Source organism: Mesocricetus auratus, unplaced genomic scaffold (assembly GCF_017639785.1).
Source record: "Mesocricetus auratus isolate SY011 unplaced genomic scaffold, BCM_Maur_2.0 Super-Scaffold_100676, whole genome shotgun sequence".
In the NCBI taxonomy this organism is placed as follows: domain Eukaryota; kingdom Metazoa; phylum Chordata; class Mammalia; order Rodentia; family Cricetidae; genus Mesocricetus; species Mesocricetus auratus.
Genome location: NW_024429266.1, coordinates 21,624,198 through 21,641,370, shown reverse-complemented (window position 1 = coordinate 21,641,370; position 17,173 = coordinate 21,624,198). Strand labels below are relative to the sequence as shown.

The 17,173-nt window shown below is 38.6% G+C and overlaps 1 protein-coding gene across 1 annotated transcript in view; it reads right to left on the bottom strand.

Annotated features, from left to right (window-relative positions):
- Positions 1–17,173, bottom strand: part of Atf6 (activating transcription factor 6) — a 152,696-nt gene that overhangs the window by 82,282 nt on the left and 53,241 nt on the right. The window contains exon 11 of the mRNA XM_040739028.1: positions 2,182–2,313. Within this exon, the coding sequence (XP_040594962.1) occupies positions 2,182–2,313 (132 nt within the window). The remainder of the gene's footprint in view (positions 1–2,181; positions 2,314–17,173) is intronic.

Below are 17,173 nucleotides of genomic sequence, written 5' to 3'. Positions count from 1 at the left end.
CAAAGAAAAAATAAGTGTCTGTCTCAGATGATGGATATACTAACTACTCTGGTCCAATCACTACACATTATAAACATCAAAATGACAGACACAGTGCAGTTATACATTACTACATGTCAATTAAAGTGTTAAATATGTTTAAAAGATAGGAAACTAGTAAAATAGTAGCAGATTAAATTTTAATTTAATTTTTTTGAAAGGAAAATACATATAGGTGTCCTGACAGCACATACAAACATCTAAAACTAAGCTCAGAACAAATTCATATTTGGAATTTTCAAATGTTTCAAAACTAACTTTTAGAACTTTATATTCAGTACTGCTGCTACTACTACTACTACCAATGATAATGATAATAATTAATAAAAAATAATGGCAAGAACTTCAAACTAATGAACTAACATTTTCTTAAGTTTTCTACAATAAGCTTCAGACCTGTAGGTCTCTAAAAATCTATTATCTCTTTTTACCAAGACCATTAGGTCAGACACACACACAGCCAGTGGTAATTCTGGGTGTGGAACACAGAGATGGTTTACATATTTTAAGAACTTTTACGTCCTCTTCTCAATGAGTTATAAATCTCTTCAGGGTAACAGAATTCCCCCTGAAAGTTGCCCAGACCTCTACAGTGAATGCATATGAGCTGATCACTACACTTTCCAGGAGTCAACATTTTATCTCATACTAATGTGAGTAAATACATGAAGGCTCCTACTTATTATGGTTATTTTAGAATAAATAATATCCCCATAAAGGTTACCTAAACAAAGTATGGCTTGAAGTACCAAATCAATAATTAGTTCTTATTTTTAACAATTAGCCACAGTTGATCAAACATCCTAAGTCTTGAAAGATCACCCATGGAGAACCACAGAACTTAAAATTACAGAACATAGAAATTTTGGAAAAACAACAACAAAAAAAAAACCTAATAAACTCTACCAATATAAGGGACACATTATCACCAATGTCACCATTTCAGAAATATGACAAATTCTAACATGTAAAAACCAAATTAGCAGAAAATATGTAATGCTTTCTAATGTCACAACATCTCCCGCCTGCTAGCCAGCACTGCCACAGGATCCTCAGCTCCTTATTCAACCTAAAGAGTAAAGGACAAGGAAGAGGTGTTCCTCTGCGGCCCTTGCCTTGGAACACTGCAGACAGTTCAGGGCAACCAGGTCTTTAATAACTTTCAAGCATTTCATTGCAGTGCTATGACTGCTGTACTACGACTTCTCTGCCTACTACAAAGATTCTGGCTTTATTTGCCTCTGATAAGAATCCCAAAACATATAGAGCAATGTTTCCCTATAACACAAGTTCTAATTGGTCTTACTAATAAAAAGCCAGAGTCAGATATTTGGGGGGTAAAAGCTGAAAGATCAGAGAAGTAGAGCAGTCAGCTACTAGAGCTCATACCTCTACAAAAGCTTCACACCAAAAGAGAGGCCAAGCTCCTGTCTTCCTCCCACCTTATATTCCTCTCTCCGCCCAACCATATCACTTCCTATCTGTCTGTACAGACCTCCAGACCTCTACGGTTAACTAGTGGTTAGCTCTGCCCTCTGATCTTCAGGCAAGCTTTATTTGTTAGAGTACAACTAAGATATCACCATTTACTAAAAAAAAAAAAAAAAAAAAGTCTACAGCTCTAAAAACATTCACTATACCTTGTTCTAATTAAGAGGCTATGGGAATTATGTTTTCAGGTACATCTTTTGCTTTATCACTAAGCAAAATGGAAATTTACCAAAGTATCTGTTAAATTATAAAAAGGAAGGGAAAACACAACAAAAACAAATTATTTTACTTAATGGCCCCAACTAGGTTCAACCAAATCATTCTGCCATATCTATCTATAGGCATACATATTAGATCCATGTACTAAGCCATAATACAGAGAAAAAAACTGAAGATAGTACATGTATTTCAACATATACGTATATCAGTACAAACAAACCAATTATATGATCACATATCAACAGAAATCCTAAACTAGGAAATGTTTCAAAGTAAACTTATTCTTAAAAATGATCTTAAAAATAAGACGAATGGCATCACTTGTTCACTTGCTCCTCTAGCCAAAGCCCATATGGACAATTTACATGTAAAATGACACTAGGTAAAACTTCTCCAGTTTGTTAAATCAATGAGGCCAACAGGCTGTCCCACCTGTAGTTGTTTTTCTGGTTGATATCATCTGATGTGTCTTGAACTTCTTTAGCGGAAAATTCTAAAAGATGTCTCCTTTGATTTGCAGGGTTCACACTGGGCTTCACTCTCCTGGAATCCTGTTCCAGCATGCTAAAAACAAAACAAAAATAAAGTCACAACAACAGAAAATGAAGCAGTGGAAATTACAATGGCACACATGTATGCTATGTGTAGCTAGAAAGCAAGTAAGATTTGCCTTGTAGTTCCATACATACAGCAAAAATTCATGGCCCAGAAACAAGTCACAACCCTGATGTCCTTATGTACTCTAGGCCTGGTAAACTGTACATAGCCAACAATTGAAAAATAATTTTATAAGTATAAAAGCCCATATTTATACACTGATTAAATAAAAGCAGTGTTTTGCTTGCTTTTAAAACCCATAATTACATTATATAAATTGCTGTTGGTGATATTCAAGTGTTTCTCAAAGACCTACATGCTGAAGGCTTGGACCCATCAGGAGGTAGTGGAACCATTAGGAGGTAAGATCTACTGGATGAAGTCAGAACACTGAGTCATGCTTTTGAAGGGGATACTGGGAACCTAGCCCCTCCCAGGCCCCTGTCTTTTACTTCCCAGCAACTATGAGGTAAGCAGACTTCTTCCACTACATGTCTCTGATAAAGTACTGTGCCACTATAAACCCAAAGCAACTGAGCCAAGTGACCATGGACTAAAACCTTTGAAATCAACAGCCAAACAAGCCTTTCTGGTTTTAACTTGATTTTTCTCAAGTATTTATTACAGTAACAGAAAGCTAACAGATATGAAAGAAACTCACATAAATACTTATAAATTTTAAACTTACATAACTGAAGTAGAAAATCTAACCCAATGTGGCAAACAGATGTTTTCAACGGGCAAATACGTCCAGTGAAATAAGAGCTGTTGTTCTCTTTCAGTACTCAAGTACATTATTGACCTTGCCACAATGCCAGAAGGTAGGTGTGGTGGTTTGAAAGAAAATGGCTCCCAAAGGGAGTGGCACTATTAGGAGGTGTGGCCTTGCTGAAAGAAGTGTGTCACTGTGAAGGCAGGCTCTGAGGTCTCATATATGCTCAAGCCACACTTAGTGTCTCAGACCACTTCCTGTTGTCTGTGCAAGATGTAGGACTCTCAGCTACTCCTCCAGCACTATGTCTGCCTGCATGCTGCCTTGCTTTCCGCCTTGTGGACTAAACCTCTGAACTGTAAGCGAGCCACCCCAATAAGATGCTTTTCCTTTGGTCATGGTGTCTCTGCACAGCAACAGAAATCTTAACCAAGACAGTAAGCTATCAAATAAAGTTAAATGAAACTATTTATTAAAAGCCTATTTTCATTTATATGTAAATGTTTTTATTTCCCACTTTCAACTCTCACTCATCAGTATGATAGGCATAAGTGTTTGGGGGAAAAATAACATAGATTAGACAGATACATGCATATAGACATGCATACACACATACATACATAGAGATAGGCAAGCAGTCAGGCAGACATACAGACAATATCGTGATAAGCATAATACTTTAAACTCATTAATCATGTGCTTAAGAAATCTACTTATCGACTCAGGAAATAAAATTTACAAGGCTTTGTAAGTAATAATTCACAAGTATCAGGAAATTCCTGAAGCTTAAAGATGTTCACAAATCACCTTCCCTAATTTTATGTATAAATCAATGATAGCTGTTGAAGAAAAGAAGACTTGGAGTTGTTGAGTTATCTACAAGTAATGTAGGGAGATTCAGGGATACAACTTCTCTGGGGTGAGCTCTTCAGTGATGCAGCTGCAATTGAGCTGAGACAAACACTCCTGTAAGTGACCCATAACCTATCCTCCTGTAGTAATTAAAGTGAACTCAAGGGTTCACTAAGCCAAAAAAAAAATAAAACAAAAACAAAAAAAAGAAATCTACTTATGAAGCCAAGCAATGGTGGCACAAGCCTTTAATCCCAGCACTCTATGAATTCAAGGTCAGCCTGGTCTGCAAAGCTATACAGAGAAACCCTGTCTCAAAAATAAATAAATATATAAATTTAGCTTATTGGTATCATTTTGAATGTGTTTTATTTTATAAAGCTATACACACAATTTACTCTAGTCATGATCCTGATTCAACACAAAGGGAATTTCTCTGGGGAAGCATATTTTGAGAATAAAGAAAAAGTAGAAGATAAAGACATGAAAAAGGCCCCAGGGTCTAAAAGAAAAGCCTATAGGGGTCAGAGTAGTTGTCTCCAAATATGGATGGACAGTTTGGATAAAACAAGAGGCATATTTCTATAGAATCTTTTTCTGATTCCTTATTCTTTCAGTTTCTCAATTCTTTACCAACAGAAATCACATGGCATGCTGTCATTTTGACACACTATAAACTCTTCAAAGGTATACTGCCAAATTATGACTTCTGCATAAAATTTAATTTTACCAAAACTAATACTAAATTGTCATTACAATTGTGTATTTCAGGCTGAATGCTTACTTGAGCAGCCATGCAACACTGCAAGCCTTGCTGCACATGAAGAGGCCTTGTAGACTTTCTAACTGAACCTAGGGGAGAGGCCTAGAACAATAAAAACCTAACTGGACCTGGGGAACAGACAAGTGAGAAAGCAGGGAAGAAGGGTTAAAAATTAAGAGTTTTAGAAGGAGACCTAATACAGACTGAAATTTAGTGTTTTCTTTTTAAGATTTAAAAACAAAAACCTTTGCTTTTTTATTCTTTCATATGTGGTATCAAAAATTTTACTTATAAAAATAAGTTAGTAACTTTTTAAGTTGACGAAATCTGTTTGCTCAGCCCCTCTGTTGTGCTTCCTGTTGGACAGATAGATGCATGCTCTGATCCTGCCAAGGACTCAGAGGAGACCTTCCACTTGAAGGGAATCAGAACCTAGATTCAGAACTGGGTCTCCATCATTGCACTATATTGTTGATAACATTTCCCCAAATGTCTGATTAATTTGTCTACATTTACTAAATATCTATCATGTTACAGGGACCTATTTGGTGATAAAAATCCAAAGTAAATAAATAAATAAATAAGATAAAAAAAAAACTGAGTTAAGGTCCGGTGATGGTGACCCATGCATTTAATCTCAGCACTTGGGAGGCAGAGGCAGGTGGATCTCTGTGAGTCTGAGGCCAGGCTGGTCTACAGAGCAAGTTCCAGATAGCCAGGACTGTTTCAACAGAAATCCTGTCTTGAAAAATGAAACAAACCAAGTTACTTTGTACAGATGAGTAGATTTGATGATTTTGGTTGACTGGTTGATGGATGCATAGAGTGACCAGTGTCAACAGGGCTAAGCAGACTGATATGAAATATAGATGAGAGCACTGGATCGCTACAGAGAGGTCATGAGGAAATCTTAATGGAGAGCTGTAAATGAGGAGGAGGAGGGGGAGGAGGAGAAGGGGGAGGAGGAGGAGAAGGAGGAGGAGGAGGAGGAAGAGGAGGAGGAGCAGGAGGAGGAGGAGGAGGAGGAGGAGCAGGAGGAGGAGCAGGAGGAGGAGGAAAGGCATCCCACACAAACAGAACAGTGATACGAGCAAAGCACAGTAGCTCCAGAGGGCATGGTATAAGGCTGGGGATGAGTTATTGGACACGGACAGCACAGAGCGGGAGGAGGGTCATCTCAAGAGAGAAGAGATGGCAGCTATAATGTAAGGCTAGATATACACGGCCTTGACTGCCACACTTAGTAAGTCTAATGATTTATACACAAGGACACCAAATCACTTTGTCCTTGTGTTAATTTATACTCTTCTGTATATAGATCATAATCTTTCCATTAGTAATGGGGAATGTTCTTCTGTATATATGTTTGTCTTATTGGTTGATGAATAAAACACTGATTGGCCAAGCAGGATGATAGGTAGGACTAGGAGACAAGGAGAATTCTGGAAAGTGTAGGCAGAGAGGAGTCATCATGTAATCCCAGGAAGTGACATAGCTGGGCAGAACCTGCCACTAGCTAACCATAAGGGTCTGGAAATCTGTACAGACAGGCAGGAAGTGATGCAGCCAGACAGAATCAGTACATAAGCAGGGACAAGCAGGAAATCGCCCTCTTCTCTGCGGAGACGCTGAGCCAGTCGTCATCAGTAGCAGGCAAAGGAGTTTCAGGTCTGGTAAGTCAAGACCATGTGGAAATACAAAGATTAGTAGTTATGGGCTAGGAATAAGAAGCCCAAATTTCCAGCCAACTGTATTCATAACTAATACAGTGTCTGCGTGTTTCTTTGGGGCAGAGAAGGGTGATGAGACCTATCAGGCCAAGAAAACCTCACATTACACGTTAGTGTTGTCTGTTTACTGTTCATTACTACTTCCAGATAAGCAGATAATTAGATGAGTTCCTAGGTTACTAGTTCTTGGCTTTGCACCCCACAAGGAGCCTCCCTCATGTAACTCTCATACTTTAAACTGAGAAGTCAAGATGCTGTTCTGCCTTCTAAAAATGATGTAACATACTTCGTGTTTTCCTCTATATCAGAAGTACCTTCCTCTAGTACAGTGACTCTCAAACTGGTCCAGCAGTGGTGACATTACCTGGTAATGGGTTACAAATGCAAATTCTTAAAATCATCCTGAGTGAGGTAACCCAGACCCAGAAAGACAAATATAATATGTACTCACTCATAAGTGGATATGAGACATAAAGCAAAGGATAACCAGCATATAGCCCACAACCCAAGAGCACCTAGGAAACAAAGAGGACCCTAAGAGAGATATACATGGATCCATCTAGAAAGGGGAAAAAGACAAGCCCTCCAGAGTGAATTGTGAGTGTAGGAGATAGGGTGAAAGGGGAGAGGGAAGGAGGGAAGGAGAATGGAAGGAAAATAGGCCAATAAAAACAAGTTCAAAAAAAAAAAAGAAAAGAAAAAGAAATGCAAATTCTTATATGAAGAAACTTTGGGGTGGTAGGCTAAAAGTCCGTGCTGTAACAAGCTGTCCAGATGACTGCCAGTGATTGAGAACGTTTACGCACGCTTTTCATAGCATCTTCCCTGGCAGATTCACTTCTTCACAGGAGATCCACCTGAAGCAGACAGTTCAGAGAAGGACTGGGACAGCTAAACAAGAGGACACAGAACGACATGACTAAAGTGACAAAGTCTGGGGTTTATTGATTTTTTTTGGTAAACTAGTCCAGTATTGTTAATACTTTGGAGATTCTACTAATCATCACTCTTCAATCATCTTACAGTCACTATGAGACCTGGCATTTCTCACCACTATTAATGCCTATCACCAGCAAATACTTTGAGCATATTTAAGCAGTTTGGTCTATTTCATCTGTAATAAAATGAGGAACAACTATTTAGCTACATTTATTTGAAAACAAGTGTGCTATTAATGCAAAAGTGGCCACTGTTTTCCACACTACTATCTATGCCAGTAATGATTTTGATGCTGTAATAACAATCACCCACAGCTACTTTGGGGACTTCTGCATTTATTTCTTAACCAAAGAGCTCAAATCTCACGCAGTTCATTTACCACACTTCATCATACAGAGGCGACACAACACTTTGATCTATGGGAATGACTGCTAAGGTAAAAATTGGGATTTAAATAGACTTAGCTTTGAGTTTATTGTCCACCCATTGGCCTAGATAATAAGTGTATTAGGAAATCCATTGTCTTCCTTTTCTTTGCTTTCCTTTTTTGTGAGGAGTGGTTGCTATTTGGTCTCCAATTCATAGATATTTTAATACTTAATGTGAAATTTCTTTTTCTTTCTTTTTTTTTTTTTTTTGTTTGTTTTTTTCGAGACAGGGTTTCTCTGTATTGTTTTGGCGCCTGTCCTGGAACTCACTTAGTACACCAGGCTTGGTCTTGAACTCACAGAGATCCCCTGCCTCTGCCTCCCGAGTGCTGGGATTAAAGGTGTGCGCCACCACCGCCCGGTCAACGTGACATTTCTTTTTAAAAAAAATGTTTAACTCTGAAATAACTGGGAAAAACAAGTTTAGCTACGAGAATAACTTCATATTTATGATTTCCTTGTATCTATTAGTATTTAAAAGAATTTCATTCCACTGCCAGATTCTGGGATTGTCTTAGAATAATTGCCATATTACAAATATTGAGAGGAATTTGGCAGCTTTGGAAGTAGCCAAATATACAAAAGGGTATGAAAAAATTATTGTTGATATGAACTTTTAGATTTTTGTCCTGAGTATTTTTGTTATATGAAAAAAATAAATTTCCAAGAACACAGAAGGATGAGTCTGGCACAGCAAGAATATGCAGCTAACCCATAATAATGATAAAATAATTAACTACACCTTAAATTTTGATTTATTTTTGCCTTATCTGTTTGGATGTTTTGCTTTCATGTATGTCTGTGCTCAATGTGCATGCAATGCCCTTGGAAGCCAGAAGGGGGGGACTGGATCCCCTGGAACTGGGTTAAAGACAGTTGCTAGCTGCCATTGGGTGCTGGGAAGCGAATCAAGTCCTCTGCAAGAGCAGAAAATTAACTGCTGCCAACTCTCTGGCCCCCAACTCGACTTTTTTTTTTTTTTTTTTTTTTTTTGGTTTTTCGAGACAGGGTTTCTCTGTGGCTTTGGAGGCGGTCCTGGAACTAGCTCTTGTAGACCAGGCTGGTCTCGAACTCACAGAGATCCTCCTGCCTCTGCCTCCCGAGTGCTGGGATTAAAGGCGTGCGCCACCAACGCCCGGCTCCAACTCGACTTTTTATAATTAACTTAAACCAGGTTCTGTTCAGCAGTTTAAAATAAACTAACAAACATGAAGAAAACAAGAGTATGACTTTACAATCAGAGACATGTTACCCACTACGAGTCATAATTATAATCCACAGAATAATCACTACACAAAAAAAAACTTGCTCATGTTATGGGTCAATGATCCTGAAAAGCATAGATTAATAAAACATGGGTGATTTCAATTTCTTCAGAAGTTTGAAAGAAAATTATAAGAATTGTTACACTTTTGTCTATGAAATTCTAAATGTCAACAACTGTTTTAAATTATTCATGGGGCTACTTAATCCTTAAGACTTCAGATAGCCAATTTTCATACCAAGTGGCTGAACATAAAATGGCACACGTCCAAGCATACCCTTGGCAAGCCTGGTTTTATTTTATGGTACAAGTGGATCAATTTTAAATTGAAGCATCTCTACAGGTAAGAGTAATACTGTTTCTCATCACTCACACACCCCACAAACCATATGCTGCTGTTCTTTGGAAACCCATACATGAAAAGCTGAATTACTTTCAGCTGAGAAAGATCACGGAGACCTTTGGGGTCTGATGTGGAAAAGAGCACAAAAATTGAAGGCAGAGATCTGGATTCAAGATGTGACTTAAATGCCTGCCCTGGCAAAGTTGCTTAGGTTCTTTAAGCTTCCAGTTCCTCACAGTAAAATATGAAAAGCAGCAAATATGTCACAGGGTTCTTCCAAGAGTCACATGAGATGACAGATGTGGACATATTTTATAAAGCCTGTGGATACCACTGAGTACTTAATGACACAGCTGTCTTCCTGCTTGTTCAGTTCAAGTGTTCACAACATAGCAACTGCAGCGATCTTTTAAAAATCTAGGTCAGACTATTATGTCTGTTCACAGCTCAAATCCCTTAGACAGCTCCCTGTGTTAGCATGATACAAAACCCAAATCTTTAAACCAACCAAGGGCTTGTTTCATCTGACCCTTCCCTTCCAGTTTGCCTCTGTGACATTACCTTCTAGTTCTCCTGTCCTGTTCACTTAAGTTTAGCCACAGGTATCTCCTTACTCACCCTTGAAAATGAAAGGCACACTTCCCACACTAGGGCTTTTGCGATGACTATTGCCTTTGCAATGCTCTCCCCCAGACATCCAGACAGCTAGCCTTATCTCCTTCAAATCTTGGCTCCAACATCTGCTAAACAGCGATCACTATTTAAAACTACATCCCAACAAACCTGCACACACTTGTAAAACCATATTCCCCGCCATATTTTATTCTGTTCACAGAATTTACAACCTGACCATTTTACTTACTAAATGTATTGTCTCAATATAACATAACATAAGTTAAAGGCTGCAAAAACCTCTGTGTTATTCTGGGCCAGTGCCTGACATATAGGAAGTACTCCTGAATTTTTTTGTTTATTTTAAATAAAAAGCAAAATAAATTTGTGGATATTCTACATCTTTACTTTGCTGTTAAACTTACACCTAACAAAAAAATTCCTAAGACAAACACTTTGCTGTTTTGCAGCCTATTCTAAGCATCTGGAGCATATGCAGAGCTGCTGAATAGAGAACTTTTTGCTCCATTTGTGAGGGATTGCCTGCCTGAGAGGCCTTTGCTCTGTTAGTGCTGAAGACCATGTTCCACTTAGCCATCCAACCGTGTTGTCAGTTTCCTCATCTGTAAAATGGTCATAATAACACTGCCTTATGGCAGTAGGAGGAAAAATGAATTACTATTTAGCACTGGGTTTGATAACTGATAGCATTAATAAAACAACAGCAAGAAACCTAGCTACTTTTACTAACCAGCACTAATGTTATCAACATACAGTCAACCTAGATTGTTCTAGAGTCAATCATCTTTACCTTCATATGTTTTTTCTTCTTGTTGCCTTATTTCTATTTCTCATTTTCTAATTCAGAAAAAAAAGGGAAAAATGGAAGGTAGAGGATAAGAGGAAGGAAGAGAGGGAGTACTGTTTTAATGAGAATTCTGATAAAAGGGCTGATACAGAAAACCACATAAACTATGTAGACTATGTATACATTCCCTAACTGTAGCTCATTCAGAGGTCACATTGTGATAAATTGACTATGGAAATAACATAAACACTGGTTATAATAGGAGAAAATGAATATCAAAAAGCCTGTGTAGCACATGTCCATAATTCATGCAGACATTAGCAATTAAGAATAGTCTGTAGAATGACCCCTAAAGCATTTATTGAAATGACAAAATAACTTAAATCTGGAGACAAAATGGCATTAATGATGAATTTCCTAGAAGCCTAAGTGATAAATAATACTATAATTACATTTGTATGTTCACAGATCAAGGTTTGCACTATTCTATAGTTCCACGGATACAAAGCTGAACCACTTACTCCTTTACTATGTATGATCTGCAGTTGACAATGCATGCTTACATCTGCGTGTGCTAAGTACTGCAACTGTAGTTAAAGCTCCTTCAGATAAACCATCTTTACTTTGCATTTGTTAAGAATATAAGTAGTGAGGAGAAAATAGTCAAGGTACACACTGACAGGAGTGTTCTCACCTGGCCTAGCTTCTCACTGATCCCCTTACTTTTAGCTTAGTAAGTGATGCCAGGGATCTACCTATTCCAGATAAAGAAGGAACTTAGCAGGAATATAGTGTGTGTGGCCTATATACCCTTTGTTTCAGTCTAACTGTGGCCTAGGGAAGAAGGTAGCCGGGCCATGTGTGATAAAGCCACTGTGTGCTCCTTAGGGATACTCTACACAGCTCATGCAGAGCATCAGAATTTTCCATGCCTTCAAAATCCTACTCTGCACTTGACAGCCACCCTCTAAAACCAAAGACTGGCATCTACCCATGCTGTAAGAAAACAGTTTAAATATCTATCTAGAAAAGGGTCTGGTGCTGGCTCTACAATCTGATTCAGTAACACCTGGTACTTAGATGTATTTTTATATGTACTTGAGATGTTTATGTATCATTTTGATAAATGTGGAACATACTTTTAGCCAAGAGCTTGAATTAGATTACATTCAAGAATCTGGCTGAACAAAACCATCTATACTTGGTGGTTTGAATACTGACATCGAAGTTACACAGTGTCTTTTAACATTCAGCCAAAGGTGACATCATACAGAAAAATGTGTCCAACAACTGAATGGGAGGGGATTGGAACCAGACTTGGGGGCAAGCTCATCTCAGGATAAGAAGCTAGAATTCTTCCTGAAAAACAATGAAACGCTGACAACTTAGAGAATTCTGGAATAAAAACATTTTTGCCTCCAACCAGTTCCCGAGTCACACACCATGCATATGCTCTATGGTCACCTCTTCCTTAACCTGCCAACCCATGCAGAACCACAGAGAAGCCAGGTGATCCTTTTTACAGCAGGATTTATTCTCTCTCCTCCACATTTGACGTCCCAAACCTAGATTCCAGATGTCGTGAGGGCATATCACCTAACCCGAACAAGAAAGCAAAAAGAACCCTCTTTTCCCAACACTTGTTAATTCTTTTAAACAATGTAACACAATGAATGTCCTTGAGACACCAGTTTACCACTTGCAGAAGAGGGTGACTGTATCAGTTTGTAAGATGAAAAGGGAAATGATTCAGGGATCCATAGCTGTTGCCCAACCTACTAGGAAGAAGCTACTTTTCCAGGGATCTGCTGTGACTCTGCTCAGAACAGGGGCTTATGAATTTCCTGAGTACATAAGACGAGCTTATAAATAGAAAGATGTCTAGAGATTTACTTGAAGTTTCTCTGATATTAATAAAGGAACTTTGGGTTTCTTTAGGCTATCATTAGCCTTTTCTGCCCTGTCACTGTGACCTTTTCTGTAGCCTGACAGTTTATTTCTCCTTTAAACAGCATAAATGTGGAATGTTGCTTTTTCTCCACTCTAGTCAACAAATTTGTCTTCTAAAGATAAAAGTTCACTCAGGAGCAAGCAATGGCTTAGTGGATATAAGGCGCTTCCTATGCACTTGCAAGGACATGAGTTCAAATCCCAAAATCCATGTAAACCCAGGTATGGTAGCACACATCTGTAATGCCAGTACTCCTGACGCAAGATGAACAGAGACAGGAGACTACTAAGCTTGTGAGTTGTCTTGCCTGGTGCACCCAACAGTCAACAACAAAGAGACACTGCTTCAAACAAGGTAAACGGTGAGAACCACTGCCAAGGTTGTCTTCTGGTCACTTATACATGTGATGTGGCAGTACATGCCCACATCCACACACATCAAATACACAGAGTCATTCCATTTTCACCAAGTTCAGCTTCATCACAGTATGTATGTTTGTAGTCTAGTTTCCTTCACTTTAATACCTTTTGAAATGAGATAGTCAAATTGTATTTGTTACTACTTATCCCAAAACTTTAAAAGTTCAGTTTACTAAGTCTAAACATGGTATCTCTACCTATCTCCCCCAAACAAAAATAAACATTGAGTACTTCCACTTTGATCCTATCCTATCACTCCCTATCTGCAATTATTTCTGTCTTGATTTGCTTTAACATAACAAACTGGGCATTGCTACTATTTCATATCACCAGCTATCTAAAAACCTTCCATCACAATTTGTATTTTTGGTTGCTAGCTAACCATTTCTGAGTCTAAACCTTGTTGCGGCCATTTTCTTTCTTCTGGAAATACACCCTTCAGCAACCTTTAATGAAGTCTGCTAACAGTAAGCCCCTCCAGCTGTGAGTCTTCAGAGAGCCCTGCACTACCCTTCACTTGAGAAAGATGCTTTTGTCAGGCAGAGACGCTAGGGTGAATTCTTCTCTCCACATTTGAGGAACTAGTCTAGGAACTGATTTCTAGGACCTCAATGCTGTTGAGAAGTCAGCTACCAGTGTGGTAAGAATGATCTTGTGAGAAAGCTATCTTGTCTCTTTGATGTTCAGAAGATCTGTTTGCTTCTGGTGCTCTACGGTCTCGCTGGGAGGTATCTAAGCATGAATATCTTTTTTTTATCTGCTTCATTCTTTTGCTCCCAGAACTTATTTATCCTAAGACTGCTGGCTGAGTACTGTTGTCTTCTATAAAGTCTGGGACATTCCTAGCTTATTATAGCTCCTCATTTTCCCTTAGTCCTTCGGGTTCCACTTTGATGGGTACTGGAGCGTCTCTTTTTATGCTATCCTTTTATTTGTTGCCTCTCTCCTTAATTATAGCTCAGCTTTTTGTTTGTTTGGGGTTTTTGTTTTGCTTTGTTTTTTTAAAGATTTATTTATTTATTTATTATGTATACAGTATTCTGCCTGTGTGTATGTTCACAGGCCAGAAGAGGGCACCAGATCTCATTGCAGATGGTTGTGAACCACCAAGTGGTTGCTGGGAATTGAACTCAGGACCTCTGGAAGAGCAGTCAGTGCTCTTAACCTCTGAGCCATCTCTCCAGCCCCTTTGCTTTGTTTTTAATTAAAAGCTCAGTTATGCATAAAATGGAAGGGACGCAAGGGGAAGGCAGAAGACTAGTGGGAGTTGGGAGAGAGGGGAGTACATGGTTGAAGTACATGATATACTTCAAATTTTAAACTTCTCTTTTTTAAGTAATTTCAGACTCACAAAGGGTTGCACAAGTAGTACCATAGCTCATATATACTTTCTCCAGATTCTTCAAATGCCAATGTTCTAGCAATGGTAGCAAAACAAGCAAACATAAGACCCTGACTTGGAGCTACAGATCGTACTCTACTGCCTTCCCTGCAGTCCTCGTATTCACACTGTCCTGCTAATTCCATTTCTGCTCCAGCTCCATGTACTGCATTACTTGTCGGTGTCTTCCCATTCTCCATGCTCAGAACGGTCCTCTGCCATTCCTTGACTTTCACAACCTTGATACTTTTGAAGATTCGGGTCATTTTGTACTGTGTCCTTCATCTGGGGCTTTTTCTGATTTTTTAAAAATTATTAAATCAGAGAAATGCATTTGGGGACAAGTATTTCACAGATGTAGCAATTATGGGGTTTTGGTGGGTTTTTTTGTTTTTTGTGCATTCATTCCATCAGATGCCAGATGTCATATTACTGTAATGTTACTCTGATCACTTGGTTATGATGGCATACCCTCCTGTCTTTTAATATCTCTTGTGATTTCTACCTCTTGGCCTGCTTATTTTTCTTTGTATTTGTGGTATATGCATATGTATGGAAGTGTGTGCGTCTGTGGGTAGATTCACCCTTGCATGGTGTATTAAGATCAGAGGTCAACCGAAGTGTCTTCCTCTATTGAATCACAACCTTATTTTTTGAGACAGGATGTCTCGGTGAATTTAGACTGACTAACCAGCAAGTCACTGGGGTCCACTGAGATCTTCCTGTCTCTGCCTATTTCCTTTCCTGGCTGTTCCACGGTGCTGAGGACCCAAACTCAGGTCCAAAAGTAGTTGCTGTGAAATCTACCCACTGAGCTATCTTTTCAGCCAGTTTAGTTGGTCTATGTTAGTTGGTGTTTTGCTTATTTTACTTTACTAATTAGTGTATGTCTAATTTTATCCAAAATGTTCTGATCAACTCTATTTTTCACTTTACTATATTTAAATGTATTCTTTTATTTAATAATTCCATCTTTTGTAGATGGCAATTCAAATATCCACAGTATCAAAGTCTGATTTTGTAGATTATTTTCTGAGACAAGGTATCATTTAGTCCAGGATGCCCTCTTAAGTTGCTATGTAATCAAGAATGACCTTGAAGTTCTAATCCTCCTGCCTCTACCTCCCAAATGCTAGGGTTATGGGAGTGTGACACCATGCCCGGCTTATGTGGCAGCGCCTTGGGCATGCTAGGTAAACTCCTACCAACTGAGCTGCATTTCTAGCCCAATCTTTTTTATTTTGAAACACAGTCTTGCTAAGATGTTAGGGTTGACCAAACAAACCTGGAACTTGCGATCTTCCTGCCTTGCCCTCCTGTGTAGCAAGATTACAGACTGACACCACCAGGCCTGATTCATACAGGTTAGCCGTTTCCTGCTGCCCAGAGTCTGTATTTTTATAGACCACCCAGAGTTGGCCAACTCCTTGAATTCCATGCCAAAAATAGCTAGATCCCTTCTTTACCATCCATAAAACATCAATAAGGTTAGAAAAATTAATTCAGCTAAATTTGTTTAATTTATTTTCTTTTTCTGTGTGATGACTATATAGTAACCCAAAACTCTTCAACAAAGTTCATTTTGTTACACATTACCTTCTGGTTTTTTGAGACAGGGTTTCTGTCCTGGAATTCACTTTGTAGAAGTTGGCCTCAAACTCAGATCTGTCTCCCAAGTGCTGAGATAAAAGGTGAACGCCACCACTGCCAGGCCAGAGGGCATTTCTTAAGCTATACGTGGCAAATTGTTATATTTTTTCACATGGGCCCATAACAATAAGGCACAAAAGGACTCAACTACACTATACATCTGAAACACTGTAATTAATTTTATTATGGTATATGATCTTATCAAAGAGTTTATGTTCCTAAATAAAAAACTTTTAGAAATCTAGTTAAACTATCCATTTGTTTGACCAAATTTAATTCAATGGTATTCAAGAAAATTTAGATAGAGCTCATAATCTGTACCAATTAAAATATAATAGAAATTACTTAAAGTTTCTTGTTATTATTTAGAGAGGAATTTCTATGGCTTTTTAAAGATTCATTTTATATGTACAAATCTTTATTACCATGTATGGCTATACATCATGTGTGTGTCTCATGCCTGAGGAAGAGCCTCTGGAACTGGAATTATGGACATCTGTGAGTCATCATGTGAGTGCTGGGACTCTAACCCAGGTCCTTTATAAGAACAAATGTTCTAGCCTGGCATTGGTGGCACACACCTTTAATCCCAGCACTCAGGAGGCAGAGGCAGGCAGATCTTTGTGAGTTCAAAGTCAGCCTGGTCTACAAAGCGAGTTCCAGGACAGTCTCCAAAGCAATACAGAGAAACCCTTAATTACTGAGCCATCTTTCAGCTCTGTTGCTTTTTTGTTTGATTGTTTTATAGGGTATGAGAGTGAGTGAGTGAGTGTGTGTGTGTGTGTGTGTGTGTTACTGAAGTGTTCTAGAACTATCTTCTAGGTGGAACTGATAAGGGACATCTGGGAACTTCTTTGCCTCTGGCAGACTGCATTCAGCAGGTGAAGAGACTGCAAACAATGGGGCCAATCAAAAGATGCTCTTGAATAATGCAAGCCTTAATTCTCAACATCTGGTTATGCAACAGGTGCTAGT